The sequence below is a fragment of the Pagrus pagrus genome (assembly GCF_965226575.1).
Source record: "Pagrus pagrus genome assembly, chromosome: 10".
NCBI classification, from domain to species: domain Eukaryota; kingdom Metazoa; phylum Chordata; class Actinopteri; order Spariformes; family Sparidae; genus Pagrus; species Pagrus pagrus.
This window is the reverse complement of record NC_140194.1, coordinates 29,225,283-29,243,540: the sequence shown is the minus strand read 5'-3', so window position 1 is coordinate 29,243,540 and position 18,258 is coordinate 29,225,283. Positions and strand designations below refer to the sequence as shown.

At 40.3% G+C, this 18,258-nt stretch overlaps 1 protein-coding gene across 1 annotated transcript; it reads left to right on the top strand.

Annotated features, from left to right (window-relative positions):
* Positions 1-243: 243 nt before the first annotated feature.
* On the top strand, positions 244-17,311 carry ca5a (carbonic anhydrase Va). The gene is made up of 7 exons (XM_084363897.1): positions 244-816; positions 7,576-7,773; positions 8,774-8,892; positions 10,990-11,085; positions 11,252-11,314; positions 12,309-12,467; positions 13,613-17,311. The coding sequence occupies exons 1-7, from the start codon at positions 675-677 to the stop codon at positions 13,781-13,783; spliced, it is 948 nt and encodes a 315-aa protein (XP_084220023.1). The 5' UTR covers positions 244-674; the 3' UTR covers positions 13,784-17,311.
* The last annotated feature ends 947 nt before the right edge of the window (positions 17,312-18,258 follow it).

The following is an 18,258-nucleotide window of genomic DNA, read 5'->3' as shown; positions in this document are numbered from 1 at the left end:
AGTAACACATTTGGCCTGATGGGGTAGGTCGGGATTATGATAAGGGACTGGTTATAGCTATTAGTTGTATCACTATTATCATATTTTGTATTATTATCATTACCTGAACGGTGTTATGATGACGACATGATTGTGATATAAAATACATACATTGTGTGTTAATGCCACAGGCCACCTGTCTGCCATACAAATCTGTCTGCCGTCATCATGGTCGCTGACGCCCCTCAGTGGAGGCCGCTGATTGGTCGGGACCGTCGCCCCCGTTCCCCTCCCGTCCTGCAGAGTAAACACTTTCCTAACAGCAGCTCTATCTAATCATTTATCGAGGCTTTGGGCCGATAAGGACGCCGTTAAACTGGGTTGTTTTGACGCCGTATGTTCAGAAGAAGCGGTTGTTGGCTTTTGCGGTCACATTTTGAATGTGTGTAACGCGTAAGCCTGCCCCTTCCCCCTCCTCCAGGAAAACGGTATGAGGGCAGAGCCAGAGAACAGCAGCCAGCCAGGAGATAGTTTTGTTTTGACCCGCGCTGCACTGACAGCTAACTTTTAGTGGAGTTAAATTACTTAGCTAAGTGTTAGCTTCAGACAAAGCAGCGCAACTGGAGGCGTTGTAGGACGTTAGAGCGCGCCGTGTAACCGCTTGTTGTTAGGCTGGTAACGTTAGCTCAATCAATATGGTGACTTTGTCATCCGTAATAAGACCTCTGGCTTCTCAGCTTCACCGAAAGCTCATCAGACACGCCAGGAGTCACCGGATAACGCCGGTCAGGAGATGCAACCTCACGGCGTGCTCAAGCAAATATGTGCTGTCACAGAGTAAGTACTGATGGGAAACGTGTGTTACATAGCTGTACAGGGTTGTCGTGTTTCCTCCACACAGCTGCTTATTATGGTACAGCTTCTGAAGGGAACATTTAATAGCAGCAGCAGCAGTGTGTGTGTGTGTGTGTGTGTGTGTGTGTGAGCATGGCAGTGGTTTGGTCTGTGGCTCATTGTGGATCTCATTGTAGGTCACACGGCATCAGTTAATGGTCACTTTTGTTGTCATCCGTGAAACGTGCACGGAGTCGAGTGTAAAGCTCGGACCGGACTTTCCTCATCACTGGATTTGGATCAAATACGGCTCTGTTGACTCAGCTGTGTTGGAAGCTGGCCTCTGGCTCCAGGTTTTCCAAACAAGTATTGATATCCCTGATCTTTGGGGCCCTTTGAAGCCCTTTGACCTACATAGGAGCCTGCATGTGATGGCACTACATATGTATAGTGTCATAGATGTTGTTTTCAAGAGCTCACTTTTATTATTTTGTGCCTTTATTGTCTTCATCACACCCCAACTGTATAGATCCCTATTGAGGTTTGTCATCCACATCTCTCAGCTTATAGCACTAAGGCAGATCCTGCGGTAGCGTTGCATTAAATGCCAAAATCCAAAAAATTAAAGTTAAAGGATGCACATGGGGTCATAATAAACATGTTGGATGCCACTTGATCAGCATTTATTTCCTTTGCGTGTTAGACCTCTGGTATGAGTCATTCCCCCTGGATTTTGCCAGTTAAGCTCGTCAGACAAGTTGCAACGACTTCCTCACCACACCCAATAACATAAGCCTTGTCTTGTTCACCATCTCATGCCGACTGGAACCACAGAGTCAATGACAGGCAAACAAACGTTTGGAAGTGGAAAAATAGTCCAGTGCAGCAGAGCTTTTATGTTCAACCATGACAATAAACAGAGTTCGAATTTAACTTTAACAAGCTTGTTTTGCTGGACCCTGTCTGTCCGACGCTTTATGAAAGGGCTTTTGGTTTGGCTTTGAAATAGTTCACTAGAAATAAGGTTTCTTGTCAGTGCATTGGCCTGCTTTTGATCTGTCCCGATGCTTTTTCTTCATAAAAAGACACTTCTGCTTTTCAAAAATCCTCAGGAAAAAAAAAAAACACCCATCTGACTTACAGGAAAGCGAGGCAGTCGGTGCTTCCATTAAGTAATTACCATCATTTCATCATAGAGGGGTTAAAAGATTAAGAGCTCAGTTCCCTGAGTTGAGCCTCCCAGGCATAACTTCAGAGAAGGTACAAATCACAACACCCTCAGTGGATTTGTTTGACCACAGATCTTAGCCCCAAACCTTAGCTCTAATGTACAGCCAAAGCTTATCAGTGTTGATACACACCGAGTGAAGAAGTGCTGCCTGAGAAGAATTTTCACTCAGAGAAGAAGGATCCCTTAAGGATAAAATAAAATATGAATGATTTATGTAATAAATTTCCACATGTCCGGTACATTATCTCAAATGTTTCCAACAATGTTCAAACCCACAGAGATCCACACGTATACTCAAGGTAACAGTCAATTCAAAGCGTGAGGAAGGAAGTCGGAAAATGATTAAAGTTGAAAACATTACCTTGTCCATAAATATTTGTTCTTGAATCACGACGGATAGATGCTCATCAGCAATGGTGGTAGTTTAATTGTGAGTTCACCAGTTTGGAAGTTTTAGCCATGCGAGTTTGCAAGTGTTTTTTTGGCCCAAAACATTTACTGTGCGTTAGCCGTTAGCTTGTGAGTATTAATAAAGAAGTGGTGCCCCATATTTACTGCTGAAGTCCTTTATAAGCTTGAAATATGGATGTATTACAGATTTTTTCTTAGAATAAGCCAGGATTATTTGAAACTGAAGATGTATTTGTTGTGAATTGTTGCATTCAACTTCAAGAGTAACGATGGATTATACTGTATATTATCTTGAAAGAAGTGTTAAAATGAATTATCATAATTTCGATGTTGTGGCATGGTTGTCAGAAAAAACAAATGACTGAGCAGCCATGAAAAGATTTCCAGTTAAAAATAATACTGATACATCTCAGCCCTTAACACATAGTGATAGACGATCAAAGAAATAAGATCTGATGGTTAATAGGCGATGCCCACTGTCCCACACCTGCTTTATCGTCTGTCTCCACTAGGTGCCAAAAAAAGTTACAATTTTCGCTATTTCAGCCCCTAATGGCAGTTCATGTTGCATGTTTTAAAACAAACTAAACAGGGTAAGGGTTGGACGACCGTTCTTATTTTCATATCGTCCAATGGTTGTTACTCAAGATAATTTTACTGTTTCAGTGCACCGATTTCATTTTGGACAATAAAGTTTATTGTTATATATAAGTGTTTGATAACCACATTTGCAGGATCATTACAAAAAAGGTGTGCTCATGTATATTCTATATATATAAGAATATCGGACAATATATTGAGGTCATATTTTTTTACTGCCTAATATCAGTATCAGCCCCACTGTCAGTCAGGCTCTAGTCTTAAAAAAATTTAACTAACGTCTTGTATCAGCCCTTTTTAAAAGTCTGTGTGTCTGTGCTTTGTATGACAGTATTGTGGTGTAATCAAAGTTATCCTTGATGTCATCAGGCCTCAGAGTCCAAGCGGAGTTAGGAGTTACACTAACCTGCTGCTAATGCTGTGTGGCATATGAAGATACAGGTTGTCAGATCCAAGGAATCTAATTGTTGTAAACTGTAATTAGGCTTTGAAGGCTCATTAAACCCCAGAAAACACAATACATATTTCTCTACTCCCCCTGCTGTTATCTAGTCATGCAGACAGTTTCAGTCTTATCTATCTAGGTTTTGAGATAACGAAACTTACTCTGGATAGCCCTCTACTGAATAACAATTTTTCCGTAAAAACAATGTTGGCGTCATTGTTATAAAGTACCTTAGATTTGCCTGGCATTTAAAGGTGCACTATGTAGTTTTGGGGAAAATACGTTTTAATCAGAAGAGAAAGACCTTTATTGACTGCTAATCAAACAATCATTTTCATGACTGGATATGCAGAAGAAACAAACAGACCTTTTAAAGAGAACACAATTTCAGTTTTATATTTGGCGGACCCTGCCACCTATCTAGCTTCACTGAGCTACTCTGAGAACAGCTTGTTTATTCAGTTATAGAAAAAAAAAATATTTCTGAGTTTGTATTATTTTTTTAATTTTTTTAAATTTTTTAAACATATGTTTATTGACATTTTCATTAAGTTATACAGAGTTTACATAAACATACAACACAAACTTCAAATACTCCACCCACCAAGGATCTCATCCATCTAGGTCCACAAAAAAAAGAAAAAGAGAGCAGGAAACCTAAATAAGCAAATGGGAAATAAGAAAGAATAAAGATACATAGAGCTATAAAATCAAACACACAGTGCAATGCCAACAAAGCAAAACAGACATCAGATATCAGAGCAGCAGCACAGACGATTACATAGTCAGTGTAGAGCAATAAGATTCAAGGGTCAAGGGCACATTGCAGATCCGCGCTTTCAAGAAAATGTAAGAAAAGGCCCCAGATTTTATAGAATTCACAAAGTCTATGTTTAATACTATAAGTCAGCTTCTCTAAAGCCAGACATGATGATAATTCCTTCAGCCAATGATTAATAGGGGGACATGATATATTTTTCCAATACAAGGCAATGAGACGTTTTGAATGGACAAGGCAGAGATTAATCAATGTAATTTCATGCGATTTTAAGGAGAGATTTTCAGGATAGAGGCCTAAAATACAGAATTTAGGGGAGATAGGAATGGGTTTGGAAATTATTTGGGAAATTATATGTATTACTTCCTTCCAAAATGTTTGCATCTTCTCACATTCCCAGATGCAATGGAAGAGGGTGCCTTTATGAGTTTGACATTTCACACATGTGTCTGGAAAATCTGGATTGAATTTATTCAGCTTTACTGGGGTAATGTAGGTCCTCATTATCCAATTACATTGTATTAATTTAAATCTAGAGTTAATGGAGAGGCTCTGGGCCTTTGAGCATATTTGACTCCACTCACTGTCCAGGACACATTCCTGTAAGTCCTCACTCCATAACCTCCTCTTTGAGTCAGATGACTCTTTAGAGTGAGTTGAGAATATATGTGTAGAGATCTGGCCTTTACTTTGCTGACGCTGGGTTGTAAACCGTTCTAATATTGTTAAAGGGGGACTGTTAGAAGAGTGATTTAACTTAGAGTGAATAAAGCTTCGCAGCTGTAGGTATTTAAAAAAGTGTGATTGTGGAATGTTGAATCTATCTTTGATTTCGTTAAAGGACATCAGTGTATCACCAATATAGAGGTCTATGATCCTTCTAATCCCTTTGTGTGACCAATGTTTGAATCCTAAGTCTTTTGCGCCAGGTTTGAACTCTGTGTTTCCCCAGATGGGTGTAAAGCAGGACAAGGGTGGGTTATCACCTACAGCACTATGAGCTTCATGCCATACCATCAAGGTGTTTCTAACAAATGGATTTAGTGTATTTTTCTTCAAATTCTTAAGAGAGTCAGAATACAAATATGAATCTAATGTTAGCCCTCTTGTAGATAATGCCTCCATTTTTACCCAAGGTAAGTCTGGATGTGAGAACCATAAGCGGGCAGCTCTATGTTGGGCTGCCCAGTAGTACCATAATAGGTTTGGTACTGAGTTTGTATTATTATCTCTTTAATATTGTAAATATTATAAAAAATATTAAAATTAAAAAGTTTTATTTTCTTCTCCAAAACTACATATTGCCCCTTTTTAATTTGTGCGATTTGCCAAACATGATGTTCACTTCTGTTTATTTTATCTACAAAAAGTTTCTCAATTATATTTTTCTTCAAATTTATTATTAAAGATGAATTAATCAGGGATGCGAATTTTAGGCAATTTCTATAACCGATAGTTGGCTGCTTAAACAATCAATAATCAGTTCATCATTAACAATATAAGAAATATGTTGGACGTTTTTTCCATTAGAAAACAATTTTAATCTCTGACTTGATCTATGTTCGATGCCAAATCAGAGCAGGCAACATCAGCAGCAACAAATTAAGTTAATAACAAGTTACCTGAGTGATTAACTACATCCTTGATTCTATTGTGGACAACAGCTTGCCCAACATAATCCAGCCCATATTGAGGGTACTAAATGGTTAAAATGTAATAATATCAGTTTGTATGAAATGTCAAATAACTTTGTTATACCAGTACTTTGTATTTTAGTGTCCTATATTTTATGAGCAAGGATTTTTAATAATTACCAAAAAACCTTCTGATGTATTTGTATCCATATCTAATTGTCTGTTAAAAGATTTTAATTGGTTTAATTAATGATTAATCATGGAAATCCCTAATATCAATACAGAAACCACATTCAGAAATTCAGAACATTGTAGCATCAAGTATACAAGATGTGAAGTAAATAGCCTAAAATGTGAAAAGAAACCTCTGATAGGTTACCTGGGGGAGAAAGGTTGGACACTGCCTTATTACAAAAAAAAAAAGAAGCTGTGTCAGCCTTTCTATGCTTGACAGGTCAGCATTCAGTGTTTGCTCAAGGACACCTCTGCAGGACAAATCTGTGTTGAGTTTTATGAGACCACTGTATTCACACTAGGCCTCTTACTAATATCGGTTCATGTTCACCATTTGTTGATGCAAAAGAATCGCCTGGTGTCTCAGAGCTTTTCATACACACTTCATCTGGCTGTCACATGACACTTTCAGGAGCACTGCAGAGTGACACTGTGGCACTGACACGCCACCAATCAGAAAAACCTCACAGCTTACAATTATGTAGTGAATGAGCATGAATGACTTTGCAAGCAGTTATTGTGTATCCGTGCAATCAACAGACTCAGGTGGCCAACTCCCCCAGGAGGAGCCGCTGAAATCCGATGAAGATGAAGGTCATCTCCCAGTCAGACCTGTTCAGCTCAGCTCTCAGCGGAAACCTTAAGCCCTGTGCTGGATGAATGGAGAGAAAAACAATTGACTGCGCTGCTTTTGTGCCCTCTGACAACAACACTTGACAGATTGTCTTCTGTAGCTCTGTGTCAATAGAAAGTTAGACACAATCTCTAAACTGCGGTTTTTGTAAGTGGAAGATTTACAAGTGGACAAATTTTGTTTTGTGGGAGGATTTCATGGATAAAGGAAAATAAGAAGGAGGGAGGTAGGCAAAGAGAGCTGAGTTTCGGGTAATTAGAAGTCAGGTCCGTTGACAGACGCTGGCCCGAGCTGGCAGTTTGACCGGCCAGAGGTCCTGGTCGGATTCCCCCGCTGTGGAGGAGAGCTGGGGGCGTGCCAGGACATTCCGCGTGTCACTTTCTGTACAGCCAGCCCACTTCTCTCTTATTTTGTAATTTCCTTTTAGGAAAAAAAATGTAAGAGGACAAGGAGGAAGTACTATTGCTCACTTGCTCCTTTTTCATTCAGTTCCTTCTGACAGCTCAAGGAAGAAGGAGTGTGTGTGTCTTTTTTGCACTGACACTGTAGTTTATGAATGATTTTATTTTAAGAGGTGCCTTTTTAATTATTTTGTTTCAACATGGACTGTCTAAAAATGAAGCAGGCAGCAGAGTACAACATGAAAAGTAGGTGTCAGCATTTTTCTGTCCAGTTTTTCTGTTTGCATGGGCAGCTGACGCTGTAAGTCCAGTCTGTTTTTAAAGTTTAAATTTCTTTGACTTTGTTTGATTTTGACTTCCGTCCTCTTCTTCTTCTTCTTCTCCTCTTCTCCAGTGCATCCCATGTGGCAGGGACCCCTCGCGGTACCAGGAGGTGATCGTCAGTCTCCCATTGACATCATCGTGCGAAAGAGCGTCTTCGACTCGGAGCTGAAGCCTCTGGTCACAGATTATGACCCGGAGACCTGCCAACAAATCTGGAACAACGGTTACTCCTTTCTGGTCGAGTATGATGACACTACAGACAAGTCCAGTGAGTAGTCTCGTGTGTCTTCTGTATATATTTTCTTTCTTAAGAAAGAAAGTCTTTCCATTCATTTGCTTACAGAAATCTTGAAAGTAAAACTATGATTTGTTCCATTTAAGTTCCTCTTTATTTACTACTAGACTGAGCTGTGGTTTCCCTTAAAATCTGAATGGATTTAAATCAAATCTCTGCAACAGGAATGTATGTTTTGATCTAGATGAGAGGATTATCTCCTTCATCTCCCCCTTAAAGAGCCCGCTGCCTGTTGGCAAATCCACTGATCAATGCTCCACTTTAAACCACAACTTCCACGTGGATCGGGTGATAGTCATGTGACTCACGTGTCTGTCTTGACCTCCACAACTACTATTTAGTTTGTCATTAAAGCACTGGTCATTTTGGTATAATTACTGGGCTACAACAACACACTATATAACTTTCCAAACCGTCAAATAAAACTTATTTTTGGTCAAATTACAAATGTCCTAAAGCTGCAAAACAAACCACTTTAGAGGTTTCACGTGCCCTCATTCTTTGTATTATGAGCTTAGTCTGGCTCTGAGAGAACAAAAACAGGTTTATAATAGTATTTTATTACCAGTAAGATAAATGGAGAAACAGTGCATGTCTGCAGATTCAGTCTTTAAATGGATGTTTTTGACCTCAGCAACATGTTATGCTGCAGTATCTCCTCCTTATCTGTTGGTAGTGTTACTGATAAAAACTTTACTGGTGTAATAAAAAGTAAACGCTTCATAGGTGATTGCTGTCTCACTATGATAATTCCTGGATGTTTCTGGGTCAGTGTAACGGCCTGAACAACCTGTTCCTCAGCAGACGTCCTGTGTGGGATCATTTCCTCCTTTTAGAGGAGGAAGCAAATACTATTCAATACTTTCAGTTAGAGATGAGATCTGATTCCCCTGGAGGACAAGTATTTCATTCTTTTAAAAGGACTTTAAAATGTGATGCACTGATTTACATGTCCTTTTACTTTCTGGTGCAGCACTTAAAGGGGGCCCCCTGCAAGACCAATTCAGACTGTGCCAGTTCCACTTCCACTGGGGTGAGAGCAACGCCTGGGGGTCAGAGCACACGGTGGACAGGAGGCTGTTCCCTGCAGAGGTACTGTAGAGAACATGAAACATGAATGATTCCTGCCAGGACATCAGGATGCCTTTTTCTCTAAAATTGTCACGAACATGAGGGAAGTGAGGTAGGAAGGGACATTTGACATAAAACCAGTTGATTAAAAAACAAGACAGACAGGGAGAAGGATATCTCTTTCTCTTAAGAATATTCTTATACAACACTTCTTGGGCAACACCGAAGTAGTTACGATTCACGTCCTGACAATCATCAAGGTATAATTAAAACCTTCAAAATGGCACTAAAACATACTGGACTTCAATTTACATTTTGTTTAGAAAAAAATATTTTTATTGCATATCGGTGTCGGTATATATGTCTGCCCATAAGTAACATTAAATAGCAGTAAAGTAATTAGAGTTTAAGAACGATGTCTCCTTTGCACAGTTTGACAATGAGGGAACACAGACAAGTTGATTTTTCAGCTCAGCTGGTCACTACTCTAGAAATAACCAATAAACAGATCTGTCTCAGGATTGCTTGTTTATAAGGATGTCCCGATCAGGTTTTTTTACCCCGATCCCGATCCGATACTTAGCCCTAACTAACATTTTCCTAGATAATACAGCTGCATTAAGAAAAAAATTACCTGCATCCAAGCTGTTCCTTAATAGGTTTTTTTTATTTTGTTGAAACAAAGTAAATACTTTCATATGGATATTTCTTATTCTGCATTTCCTATTGCAACATTGGTTTATATTTATATGATTGATTGGATATTTTCCTCAGTCCCTATAATGGTAGTGTCAATATAGCTGTTTGTATAAACCCAGATTGGCCTCACACACACACACACACACACACACACACACACACACACGCACACACGCACACACGCACACACGCACACACAGAAAGCTGTATAATGCTCTGTGCAAACAGGAACAACATTGTGCTGAGCAATATCCCATTAATTTCTGAAGCGACTGTAGCCACAGGGCTAGACCGATGCTGGTGTACAAGTGCCTCATTACCTGTAACAGCAGTATCTTTAGCTGTGTTGTACACACCCTCTGTTGTTGCTTTAAAAAAACCTGACATGCCTCCTACTGCAGTAATGGAGCATGTTAAGTACAGAGGCGCTGCAGTCACATGTATGGCAGGTGTTTGTGTTGTCATGTGACCCGGCCATTGAATGGAAAAAGTCAGTCATGTTGTGCTCAAGAGAGCGATACACAGTTTGCCCTCCGCACTTACTTTCCACGTGACTAAATGGTTTCTTGAGGATCAAAAGAAGAAAGGAGGACTGGAAGAAAAGCAATCTGCGCTGTTTAAACAGTAAATGTTGACTCACTTTGCAGACCCATTTCTGTTTTTGATCATGTATCCCTTTTGAGATGCCTGGAAAAGTACTGGGAGTATCAATGGCATGACGTTTGGTGCAGGACAATATTTATCATGCTCTGTCTACATGAGAATTAACCCTCCTCTCTTGTATCAGGCATACTGCCAGATTCTTTGACCCAGCTGTGGATCCCTTTAGATAAAAAAAGCCACATTCAAACATCTCTGTGTTGGGATTTGACTCAAGTTTGACCACAGAACATCTATTTTCATGTTGTTCCATTAACTTCAGCACACTTATGTAATGGCAGGTTCCACTGACACTGTGTGTGTGTGTGTGTGTGTGTGTCTGTCTGTCTGTCTGTCTGTCTGTCTGTCTGTCCTCGGTCAGTCCTCGGCCAGTCCTCGGCCAAGCCCTTGTTGGTGGTGTTGGGAATGTGTTCATGTCATTGTTCTCATCACTCAGCAGTCTATGTATGTGAGCGTGCCGAGTCAAGTTACAGTCCTGACTGACATCTTTTTTCTATCTTTGCATATACATTAAATGGATGGCTTTTTGTCTAGGTTTGTTTGTTGCTGCCAGTGACAATGTGTTAGAGCTTTCGTTTTGTTAAATGTAGTTGTGTTAACATTAGTGTATTGTCCATTCCTGATCCATTCCTGTTCATAGATAATGACTTGAATGTATATTTTCACCACACACACACACACACACACACACACACACACACACACACACACACACACACACACACACTCATTTTGTGTGTTTGTTTTGTGTGTTCTCAGCTCCACTTGGTCCACTGGAACTCCGACAAGTACAGTTTGTTCGAGGAGGCAGTGATTGAAGACAACGGACTGGCTGTTATTGGAGTCTTTCTCAAGGTATACAACACACACACTTGTGCACGCACTGATGCTGTGTTTCAATCTACGGTATTGCAAATGACTGTGCACATGCAGATAATGCTGTATACATGACCTAGTATGTGTTGTATATGCAGCTTCAGGCTGTGACTACAATCCAGATTAATGTCTAATCCTTGTGTAGGTGGGAAAGAGACACGAGGGGCTGCAGAAACTGGTCGACGCTCTGCCTGCTATCAGACACAAGGTAAAATCACACACACACACACACACACACACACACACACAAGAACACATGAACACTACATTTTTGCTTTATTAACATGAAGGGAGGATCTCTGAAATTGTACTCTCATCAGTCTAATGACCAAATGTATTTCAAATCTTGGTATGAACTGCAACAGCACCTCACTGGAAGAGAGATACTGATGCCCTCTTGTGGTTCAGTAGAGACACTGCAGGACTGATCAAGCCTCTGGCAGCAATCAGATTATACTGATACTACAAAGTGCTGATGAGCTTTTTTCTCTCAAAAACTAAATTCAGGATAAAAATCTGGGAATAAAAAAGCTTTTAACAACTTCATGTTTGCACACTCCACACACAAATTAGATCAACCATGGACTAAAAAACCTGTGTTTGAGATGTCATTTCTTTATTCGACGAGACAACTGCTCACAGTCAGCTGTTGAAGTTCTGGAAAGTTAAGTGCAAAAAAGAAAAAAGTATAACCGACATATATTAGTTCACAACCTATTTAACTGTTACCGATAGAAGTTAAATAAAGATAGTCCTTAATGAAACCTTGTAGGTGTACTTTTCTGAGGTGACTGACTGGAGGTCATAGTTCTGCATTCTAGGCTGCATTATTTCACGTCATTGATACTACACTGCTTATCACTTATAATGTCTGATAAGGTTGGTGTTTGTTCAATAAGACAAAAATGTCTCAGTTGTAAAACACTCATTGTGTAATACTTATTTAACATTTAAATTGTGGATAATGATTAGATAGTGACAGTTGTAGTATTGCGATAACAGTTTCAGTCTGCTGTCATTATATTAGTCTGTGGTGGACTGATACTGAACCTCCTCTGGGACTTTAACACATGTTTGGTATAATTATATACATATTTTAAACATTAGAATGTTTTTTTATTGCTTCTTGAATATTGAAATGTTTGTGTGAGCAATGCAGCAAAGTTCAGTTTTTTGTCCTGTGTCTCTCTGGCCGTCTGTAGGACAGTGTAGTCGAGTTTAACAAGTTCGACCCTGCCTGTCTGTTACCCACCAACACTGACGACTACTGGACGTACCACGGCTCTCTGACAACGCCCCCTCTGACAGAGGCCGTCACCTGGATTGTCATGAAGCAGCACATAGAAGTCAGCCACGACCAGGTATGTGTGTGTGGAAATATTTTTTTCCCGCAGATCAACATGATCTGTAATTTAGCTTTTAACGTTTAGAGTTTTGTTATATTGAGCCACACCATTAAAGGCATAATGTGCAACAATCATCGTTTGCTGTTTGAAAACAAACTATTCAAAGTTGGCCCCTCCTCCCCGTCTTAACTAGACTGAGTGAGGAGTGGTAGTCAAGTGAGCCAGAATGTGAATGAAGAGATGGAGCAGTGTTAGCACTCATAGACATGCCCACATGTCCTCCCATCTCTGCACAAAAGACAGCTAATATAAAAACTGGAGCTCTTCTCTCCTCAGCCTTGTCTTTAGGCACAGCAGGCAGCTGTTTTCAGCAAAGATAATCTGATAAACCCACTGTACATGACCTGACCAGCACCAAATGTGAGAAAAATGAGGGTAGTGATTAGCTGCTGAACATAGTGGAGCATTTGGAGTTGTGTATTTTTCGCAAGAGTGGATATAAGACTATTACAGAGCTAAAAGGAAAGTGAATATTGAACTGGTACACAAAGAGTATAGTTAGATTGAGAGAGAGAGCTGCATCTCTTTCTCTCTGTTGGATTGAGTAAGGGACGTCTCACCAAATTTCCATCAAACACTCAAAACATATTTAGCATACTGTTAAGTTGCAGTAGAGAAAGATCATGAACTGGAAGTGGCGCAATATTGTTTCTGTATTGTGAAAGGGGAGGCTGAAAAAAACACACTGTACAACTGGGCAGTGCTGATAAACAATGAACACAGTTTTATGCAAGGGCTATCTTTCCATCTGTGAAAAACTTCTCAAATGCAACTTTAAGCTGAGCTGAAGATGAAACCAGCCACCAGAGGGCTCCTGTTGTCCTTCATAGCAAACGCAGCAGCAGCATTTATACTTCCAAAGTGATCAGATCAGTGAGAGTAATAATTTTTACGTGTGTCAGCTGCAATACAACAATCCTAATGTGGAGGTGTGTCCAACTACTTGAGCTTGCTCTCAACCAAACTTGCATGACAGCATTTTTCTTGCCTCAGATATGTGACCTAACACTATCACACAGATGATAACGTGAATCAGCTGTTTTTTGAGCCTGTTTAACACTCATTATCTCTTTTTTTCTCATTGTCTCGTTTGCCTTCAGCTGGCAGTCTTCCGGAGTCTTCTTTTCACCTCAGCCGAAGAGGAGGTACAGAAGAGTATGGTGAACAACTTCCGTGTGCAGCAGCCTCTCTGTGGTCGCACCGTACGCTCTTCCTTCACTCCTTTCCTGCAGGAGGCGCCGTCAGCTGAAGGCGACAAGCACCACCACTGATGCTGCTGGACTCAGTACAGACGTCCTCTCACACAGTAACACACACCATGGCCACCTTACAAAAACTGTGTGAACTCTCTTTTCTTTTTACTCTGCCAAAGCAACAAGTTTCTCATCAACATTTGAAGCAGAAAACAATTTAACTTTTAACTATGACACATTCCTCATAGTAATTGTAAACCATTTTACATGGAGGATGTAGGGATAAATCTGTCTGTGGGGAGTTGAGATTTTTATTTCTTTAGATTTTTCAAAATCTGGTTTGACTACCAGTGACAAATAAGGGATGATTGCTGTGGGGAAGATATGTAGTTTTATTGATTTTATTAACATGAATCGTATTTATTACACATTTACCATTCATCCAGTTACTGTACATGAGTGCTGTTCTCTTCACTGAGCACTAACTACAGTCGGTCCTCGAGCTGAGGCTGCTCTGACTTTTCTCCATATAAGGAGGCTGCAGCTGCTGCTAGTTTACAGCAGAAAGCCCAGGAGATTTTTAATGACCTGAGTTATCACCTTGGGAGCGTCTCTCGTGTAGAGAACATAATATATCATCAAGGCCTTTGTACCACAGTGTCACTTTTTTAAATCCTGTTTGGTGGTTTGTTGGGTTTATCATTGATTTGATCATTTTTGCATTAATAAGATGAATAGAATGTATGTTTAATTAATCTGTTACAAAGAGATTATACTGTATACAGTACATCTGACATTCAGAAACATTCTTTTTTACACGATGTGACATTAAACATCCATCGCATATAGTAGAGTTTTAAGGAACTCCACTGAGCCTTGGTTCTTCTGCACAGAACTGTTGTTACCAATGCGCACAAAAATGCCAGGTTACACTAGCACATACATGCATTTAAGGAATATTCAGATTGATATAAGCAGTATATCATTCATTATTTTAGTTTCATATTTTCAGTAGTTCATTTCCGCAGTGCCTAAATGTTTTTTTGTGTGAATCACTGCTATTGGCAGAGATTCACTCATTACATCTTTGAGCATGAAAAGTATCCCCGTTCCACACTTGCTCCATTAAGTTATGGCTCAAGTAGAGTGGTAAGTGGTTGCTCACAGTAACGGTCAACGCTCAGGTGACATTTACTATGATCCTCACCTCATTTATCTGTCATTTAAGTGACATGGAATCAGCAGAGCTTCAACAACACACCGCTGTGCTTTAGCCAATGAGGAACATAGTAGAAGAATTTTGTAAACCTGGAAATGACTCTCAGGTCGACTGATTGAAACAACTCTGCATCTGGAGGGAACTGCAGTCTTCATTCGCCTTTCTGATTTAGTTAGTTTCCTGATGTCTGTCATGTATCGGTAATTTTTGTGGTTGAAGATTAATTAAACATGATTGGACAAATCTAGTTTTACTTGAAAGGGCTGAAAGAGTTAACATGTTGTTGTATTGTAATGTAGAATCACTGAACTGACCTGAACTACTACTTTGTTTTTGGAAATGTATTATCAAAGCATACTACCATGAACAGCTGTGGTAGACACATGCATAAAATACAGTAGGGGAAACTTTCTAAGGAAACTGGTTAGACAGATGAGAACAGTGGGACCAACGGATGTACAGCCTCGTTTATCAGCCTGCTTGTCTGGCAGTCGCTGACAGATATGTTTAAACTTTCACTGTCAAGATCCAAAATCATGTAATCAAATCTTGTCTAGCCTCTGTTCCACCAGCTTCTGTAATTCAATGCACACTATCATTCAGCATTTTTTTCCATTGGTCTAAAGCTGGAGCCTGTTCGTGAGGTTTACTTTTTATATTCTTAAAGAAACACAGCACGTTAAGCAACAGTTACTCTGCGACTAGAGTAAAAACTACAGCTTCCATGACAGAAACTACAAACGCGGTCTGTGCTGTCTAAACATGTCTACAGCCTCCAATCCTCTATCTCCACCTTTTATTAAAGACACGTCTTAGCTAGCCGTGACACCTCAATTCACCCGCTACTTTTGTTAAGGCGTGGTTTTCAGTCCACAAAAATCTCGGGATTGTGGGAAACAATATGCCTTTAAACACAATGTTCCAAGGCTGTATTTTGATTTACTGGTGTGTTACAGACATCAGTGGCAATTTTAAAGAGATGTTCTTACTTCTGGATCAGAACTCAGGCTGGTTTCATTACAGCTCTCTATTTGAGCTACCTAAGGTACACGTTGGACTTTAGCCGAAGCTTTTAAAGCTATAAATGAAGACAACTCAAACTGTCTTCGGTTTTTTTTTTTTTTTTTACTTATGACTCCAACAAGCAGGCACAGTTCAGATGAGGAACTGTTTTTGAAATTAAGAGTCAGCTTGTGCAACCTTGCATCATCTGAAGAGGTCTGGCAATCTGCCTGCTCTGGCTCATGTCCTTCAGTTATAATACACTGTGTGAATTGTACTTAGCACTATCAGGAAGAGAAGGAGAGGTTTGAGGTAAAGACGGGGAAGCGAGAGAAGAGATGGAAAGTTAGAAGCAGAACGATGGTTTTGAATCGGAAACAAAACACATCTTTTACTTCAGGACAGGAAACTATAATTGCACTACAAACCAGAAAACCACAATTTAGTGTATTTGGCATCTTCTAACATCCACATGTGAAAGTTTCTTCCTTTGACATACATTTGAGTTGAGGCAGGGGTGAGAGGTTACGGTTGTCTTTATAATCCCTGAGTAACAATGCAACTGTCCAAACTGGCTCTCCATTTCTTTTGAAACAGCCATTCCTCTCCCTCCTGCACGATCACTCACATGAGGCGCACACACCCTGCTTCATCTCCCCAGTAGGTCCTCCACTGGCTCCCTTTGAGGGCTAGCATGAGGCCACAAGCTGCTCAGACTAACTGGACATGTATTGAAAAGATTGGACGCTATGTGATGTTAACTCGTCGTGAAGGCTGCTGATTTGCTAGATAAACGGTGAAGGGCCTGCAGGGGGCATGTGGCAGAATGTTTTAGAAAAGGTTTTAGGATGTGTGGAGTTGAGTGTTGCACATCAGTAACACTTTTAGGAATGCTGCATGGTTTCTTTTCCTTCCTTTAGAAATGATGCAATACAGAATCTATGTTCAATGTGTTCTACTATCATGGAGACAAGGGACCCAGTACTGCCTTCATCTTGTACAGCTGTGTTTTATTATTGTATTTGACTTGTACACCATGACCTGCCTTCATGTTTCATGGCATTTTACTCATGTTACATTACTTTTTTATGCCTTTTTTTTTTTTCTTAAAAAAAGAAGAACTGCAATGCAATGAATATCAATTTATTACAGTACAAATGTTCAGTCTGTGGAAAATGTTTGTCTAAATGGCCCTTTCTGTCCAAGCTGGAGTCACTGATATGGCATCAGAAATCAATTTTAAAATGATTTTGTTCATAAATGGTTACAGTTAAGACAATAGTTGGATCTTTGGGGGTTTAAACCTCCCTGTTCTTACAACTTTCCTGACTTGTGTCGCTGTCTGCCTTTCTTAACATTAATGTAATACAGAGTGCTGTCTTCATGCTGTCTTCTCTTCATGATGTTTCACACTTTTGGTACATGTTTCCTTGCCTCCTGTAGCTCAGTGTGATGTTTTAGCAGGTGTGTTGTGTATGTTGTGTATGCTATACACTGTATGCAGTACATATTTGAGCTGTTTATTTGTCCAGTGGGCAGCCAACATTCCTGCCCTGTAGGGCTTCACTAGGCCCCTCTCCCCTCCCAGTATGCTCTGCTCCACCTGGATGCCTCCTTACAGGACTCCATTCAGCTGTGCAACCAGGAAGAGTTTTGCTCCCAGAGACCCTGCTCCTCAGGGGGGGATGTTGGAAACCACCCAACAATGTAACATGATACGGATGTAAAGATTATTTTAGAGAAACTGACATATTAATAAATGATGTATAACAATAAAGTAATGTATGATGTACAAAGGATGTGTAATTCTTTGCGTGGTTGTGGCCCCATGACAGAAGTAGAGATGAAGTGGCGGTTTTCATGTCATCTGTTTAAACTTACAGCCAAACCTGAAACGGTAGAAAACACCGAACTGAAGTCTGAAACCTTCAGAGGTGCTGCTACATAAACTGTCTTTCTAAGAAATTCATACATCCCCACTGTTCCTCCTGAAGACACACCTGACCCAACTTCGAAAACATTTGAAAATAAGAAAACGTTGGCCACTGGCTCTCTGCCTCAACCCCCACCCTATCCCCTTTGAAGCCCCCTGACACGGAGAGGGGATGTTTGGTGGCCCCCACCCAGACGCCTGGGGTCCTGAGGGTGGGTTGTTTACACTCTTTTACAGGCTGTTACCACGGCTGGGTGTGATTTGGGTCTCCACCTGATTCAAACCAAAGAAATGGCGATTGAAGCCGACCTCTCTGGGTGTTTATTGTACTTGGCTGCAGGGGAGAGGAGCCTGAGTGTACAGGGACACACCAGTCAGTCTGAGCTGGGCTTCCCTTGA